Genomic DNA, 6,000 nt, shown 5'->3' on the forward strand with positions numbered 1-6,000 from the left:
CTAAAAGCTTTTGTGTTTCAAAACCCAGAAATAAATTACCTACCACCATGCACATATTTCTTTTAGAATTGATTCAATATTTTATTCAAAACCTACCAGTTTTCAGAGTTTAGATTCTCCCTAAAAAATGGGGGGGGGGGGGGAAAGTAAATTTTTCTTCAAGATAAACACAGAAATAAGCCTAACCAGCTCTATAGAAATATGCTAAGCAAGTGACAAATCCTTCTGCAAGAGCCAATGCAGATATACATCAAAATATGTTTAATCGAGACTCAGGGCACAATGAATTGCAGGCATGGTCAGACAGAATTTCAAAAGGCAGGTCAGTTACTAGCAAGAAAACCAACCTTCCCACTGGAATGAAGATATAGAAGATAGACAACATTGTGGTCCTTTTTCCTTCCTCAAACAGGTCTGCAATGATGGTAGGTGCTACTGTGGAATAACTGGCCGTGCCAATGCCAACTAGTCCTCGTGAAATAAAGAATATCCAGTAATACTGCAGGTGAAAGACACATTATAGTACAAAAAAGCCCATGCAAGAAAGAACGCTTACTATTAAAGAGGTGCATTTCAGTGGATCAAATGTACGAGAGGAAATAAGACTTCACTGTCTTTTGCGTATGTCTGTGTTCCCTTCACTCACACCTGCTTCCCTCGCATCCCACTGCTGTGCTTTTTACTTTCTGCACAGTAGTGACTTCTTAGAGTGACACCCAGAGGGAATTACAGGATAGAGTTGATAGACCACAAGCTTGCTGAACAAACTGCTAGCTGCAAGGTCATAATCAACAAACAGTTGGGACAAAAATAAGACCCCATCATTTGCAACAGTAATGTGTGTGTTCTCCATTGCCCAGGCTGGACTCCACCGTCCCATAAAGCATTCCATTGAGTCCAGGCTTGAGGAGTGAGTGCTGAAACAATAGCTTTTCCAAACATGATCAGAGGGGACTCATCAACTTCTGCAAGACATATGCAGATTATTTTCATAGTACCCTCCAAAAAAGCAACATACCGATTCACTGATGAATGAACTGCCTAATGTTACACCAGACCAGAAGAAAATACCAGCTCCAAGGATGATTTTCCTATTGTACCGGTCACCGAGGTATCCAAAGATGGGGGCAGCCAGCATGTAACACAAGATGAAGACTGAAAATCCAAGAAGGAGCAAAGACAATATTGGTCAAATTATTTTTAGCCTATGTACTCCTCATCCCTCAGACAAACTCAGGTTATTTTTTAGGACAGAGGTTAAAGTCAGACTTTGTAGAACTAGTAGGTAGATTGACATTTAGAAAAAGATAAATGCAGATTCAAAAAAAAAATACAAAAATAAAATATGTGAATTGCTCAAGTTCTGTATTTCTTGAGACATTCCTTCATCTTTTGTGATTCACATGCTATAGGATTTTTGAAGGACTCAACTGCTTCCCTGAACCAAAGACTTTCGGTTTTGCATTATAGTCAGCCTGCCCACAAGTGGAAGTGAGCAATACCACACACATGTAGGAACTAGAAGAAATAAGTAACTAGATTGTGTTTTAGGAACAAACCCGTGTAGATGCAAGGCAAAGTAAACTATATGAACTTAAGTGATTTTATTACCTGTTTGCAGTAGACCTGTATCCCCATCGCTAAGTTTGAAGTATTTCTGTATATCTAGCAGGATCCCTGCAACAGACAAACACCGAATGACAGCAAAGTACCCTGCTCATTCCTTGTAATTCTATTAATTTGCCAGCTCAAAGATGTATTTGAAGAAGAGTGCTTGCAAGAACTGCAGCACATTTAGCTTGTTAGTTTATATGTAAACCATTAGTCTACCACAAGCACAGATACACAAGAGAATTAAAAATTCTTATCACTATAGATAAAATTCATGATCTTCCACTACATAGGTCTTATCAGAGTCAGTTTAACCACTATTTTAATCACAACTGTTCTGTTTCTTTTGCACCATTAGTACATAAACACATAAACAGTTTACAGTCCAAGGTTTAATGGACACAATGTGGAAAAAAACAGTGGCAAAGTTTCACAGGCAGGAGGTTGCTATCTTCATGCAACTAATCCTAAAATTTTCTTAATAACCTTAAAATGTTAGGATGAGTTGAAATTCCTTCTGTTAAGAATACCTGTTAATATTTTCAGTATATACAGTATTCCAATCAGTGCCTGTTGGATTTTTCAGGATGCGAATGGCTACAGTCTTCATTAGCCAATGGTGGCTAAATCAGCCCCATAGCCAGGGAAATACTACTGTAATACAGATCATGGTTCTGATCGTGTAATTCTGTTCATATTTCTATCACAATTTTGCAAAGATCAGATGAGATATAGATAACTGCAGATTTACAAATTAACATTTTTAGTGGTGACAATGACAGACAGATTTCACCAAAAGTGATCATTTCTATTTGTGATAAACAGCTGACAGAAATTCCATCTTGATTTCTAACCATTCAATAGCTGTGGAAAAAGGTTAGAAGAGTTGTCAAAAAGTGTGGAAGAAAGTCACACAAGCAACAAACTGAGGGAAGATCCATGGATCTGGCACCTCAAGGATGCATGAATGCTGTTGAGACAAAAAGGTCATTTCCATGTCTACATCATGCCAAGGCTGCAGATCTACCATCTCACCTATCTTGCATTTCTTCATTATATTCCTGAAAAATAATTTAAAATAGCAGAAGATACTGCTTTGAATAAGCGTACCTTTGCTCCAATATTAAAAGATATCAATTAAAAACAATTTCTTCTCATGTAGCTTTGGTTTTGCCAAAATAGTCAAAATGAAAACTTTATTAAGAGGATGAAGCCACCACTTAAGAAAATAAGTTCTGTGTAACCTGTCTGCTATGTTCCCAGAAGCTGACCTGCAGCAGAATGGAGCTCAGGGTGAGGTTAGCAAGAGGTACCTGTTCTGCTCCTACAGGGTATTTTATGTGTTATGCCATACACTAAACTGCTGCAGCCACTTGAAAGCATTCTTGAGCCAGTTAAAGCCAAATGCAAGCTCTCCCACATGCTCTCCCCGTGGCTGCAGCATAATCACTCTCCTCACTGTTTACTGATGTGACTTGAAGTCAGTGTAGATCAAGGTCCAGCCTAACAGCAGCACCAGAGCTTTTAAAGATGTTTCTCCGTGACCCTCGAACATACTCTGCATTTAGGATTTTCTTAATGGTTTCAGAAGTTTAAGTCAGTAGCTTCATGCAAACATTTTGTATCATTAAAACAGGACAATCAGTTTTATCTATTCTTTCTGGTAGCTGATTATCAACACAAAGAAATACTGTTATTATAGGAACTTCAGTTTTAGACTAATAGAGCATCTAGAACAAATCACAGCTAACACAAGACTTGAACTGAACCACAACTTCATCTCAAACTAACTTTCACACTGAGCACCACTAAAATGTTATCCCCTCCACATAACTGAAATAAGTGGCCTGACCAGTTATTGGCAAATTACAACAGCTTGGAACAGGGTTACAGATCAGAGGGGGAAGAGTCTGCATGATCACCATTTTTAACAAACTGAAGACTCAATTCTAGCAGACAAGTAAGTAGAAGTGCTTGTTTTCTGTGTGAAGATTGATGCAAACTCTGTCAAAGCCTGTGAGCAAAACTGCCCGGAAACCACAACTTCATAACTGCCACCAGCTTACTTTTAAACAAATATTCAAGCCTCTCCTTTTTCACTTTCCTGTTAACTCACATTTAACAATATGTTCATATATATGGACAGCCAAACTCAAAAGTACTGATGCAGGAATTCTGCAGTGCAGCTGAATTCTAGCAGATGAATGGTATACTGCTGTGGTATAAATGGCAATTTACAGATTGCCTCCATGGCCCAAGAGGTCCTAAAAAGTTACCTAAAAAGTGTTTCAGTCATATATTGTAATTAAAGTAGATGTCCGATATTTCAAAGGCTTGAACACTATCCCCACCTCTGTTCTTGAATTCTTACATGTCCCTGAGGGCACCTCACTCACAAGAAACTGAGCCTGTTAACAAATAGGCAAGTTTTACTTCACAGGCCTTCTTGAAAATTTTAAGCTCTTAGCATGGACAGACACCAAAGAATAGTTCAAAGCCTGGAATGAGCCAAATGACTGCTTGCACTTAATACTTCCAGGTGTACACCCTCCTAGCAGCCCAGTTCTTGCTCAAAGATATTTTCATCCTCTTCTGTCCCCTGCCCTTCTCCAGGGAAAGTCATTTGACAATAAAACCCATACATTGAAGTTGTTCACTAACAGTCTTGCAGTATCATTCAACATGCAGTACTACTTGTTTCCTTCCCCCTTGTATGTGTGGTTAAGAGTTATTCAAAAGAAAAAAGATTAAACTCCTAAACCCACTAACTTAAATTTTTAAAGATACCGTTTGGTACTGTCACTAGATATTTAATTCCAAATTTAGAAATCCATCCTTTGTTTTTTTTCAAGGTTTTAAAACATTTATGATTTCCAGGCCACTCAGAAGTAAAATACAGCAAGCTCACAACAAGTGTTTCCTCCTAATTTATAAATCAGATCCCTGGAAGCATGGTAGATGCTTTGGAGTGATGCTAAACAGAAGAATTTACACAGACCACAGTTTACATATGAGGAAAAACCATAGATTTCCCACCAGTTTACTAGAAGCAATTCTTTGCTGCTCATGGCTAGGTAAAAAAAATAATTTAAAAATCACATTTTGGAAGAAGGATATTATTATTAGCAAACACATTGTAAATTTGGTAGGTCATGCCTAAGGAAGTGTGTCTCCGTTCTCTTTACACAATCATGTTACGCTCTTCATTGCAGAAATCACACAATTTCCAGAAGATCATGAGAAAATTAAGCCTCCCCTAAACAAACCTGCACAAAGATAACTCAACTTTTGTACTTTCAATGGGGGGAATGGCATCACTATTCTTTAGATAAAGGAATGCCATATCTAATCTACTAGATCCAAAGAAGGCCTGGTAAGCTGCTGTATACAATAAAGGGAAGCTTCTTAGTCAAATCTCTGTAGAATCCAGACACAAAAATAGACTAGTTGTTCTGTATGCTGAAGTCTGTTTATAAGAGACTTAGATTTAAAAATATGAATCTTACGCATTTAACAGATATGATTTTTGTAAGCATTCTATTAACCATTAAGAACTAATACGTCATTTATCAGTCTTCCAAGATTCACAATTGGAAGTTTCATTAAGAGTATGACCAACAGGCTAAAGCAGATAAGTGAGAAACATTAAAAAGACATAAAGCATATCCTTACTTTAGAAAACATTTTTAACTACAGAGTAAGTAGAGCTGTTGAGAACTTAAATTTCTTTTTCCTTAGAAGGAGAAAATAGGCTCTCACCTGGTACAATGAACCAATCCATGAAATTTATTAAATTTGCATAGCACAGCACAGCAGCTATCATGTAATCTCTCTTTGCTGGACCCTTCCTTGACACAGACACGAATGGACCTTGTCTCACATGTGCTGCAGTAGCTCCATAATTCTGCTCCACAGGGGGCAGCTGGGGCTGCAAGCTTGTGTTTTCATGTGCACCAGGGTTTTGCATATTTCCCAGTGCAGAAAGTCACCATGAATTATGAAGTGTTTCCTTAGTGCACCAAGTCACAAGTCGATTTTATGTTCAAGCTATGAGGAACTTCAATCACTATGGTCATTTCCGGTGATGAAGCCCAGCCACTAAAAGCTGAAATTAAATGTTCCTTGCAGTAGGAAGAACTTTACAAAGAAAGAAGCTGCAGTCCTGTGTTTTTGCAAAAGTGCTGAAGCGCTGTACCTTGAAGACAAGGAAGAGGAAATGTAAACAAAAGCAAAATAATCCGTTGTGCATCCAAGAAATACAAGTGCACAACTTTGCAACGATCTCTCAGAAACTGCATATGCAAAATTGATGATAATCTTTGATAAGGTCTCAGAGAACTGCCAGAGGTAAAAACAGCCTTTCTAGAGAAGAGAGGGAAATCAAAAAAG

The 6,000-nt window shown here is 38.0% G+C and overlaps 1 protein-coding gene across 1 annotated transcript in view; it reads right to left on the reverse strand.

The window, feature by feature from the left end:
- Window positions 1-5,613, reverse strand: part of LOC141931981 (protein spinster homolog 3-like) — a 30,302-nt gene extending 24,689 nt beyond the window's left edge. The window contains exons 1-4 of the mRNA XM_074844859.1: window positions 5,371-5,613; window positions 1,612-1,677; window positions 1,019-1,155; window positions 348-499 (exon numbers count right to left, since the gene is read on the reverse strand). Coding sequence (XP_074700960.1) covers window positions 348-499; window positions 1,019-1,155; window positions 1,612-1,677; window positions 5,371-5,578 — 563 coding nt within the window. The 5' untranslated portion in view covers window positions 5,579-5,613. The remainder of the gene's footprint in view (window positions 1-347; window positions 500-1,018; window positions 1,156-1,611; window positions 1,678-5,370) is intronic.
- Between the last annotated feature and the right edge of the window lie 387 nt (window positions 5,614-6,000).

Source organism: Strix aluco, chromosome 19 (assembly GCF_031877795.1).
Source record: "Strix aluco isolate bStrAlu1 chromosome 19, bStrAlu1.hap1, whole genome shotgun sequence".
Classification (NCBI taxonomy): domain Eukaryota; kingdom Metazoa; phylum Chordata; class Aves; order Strigiformes; family Strigidae; genus Strix; species Strix aluco.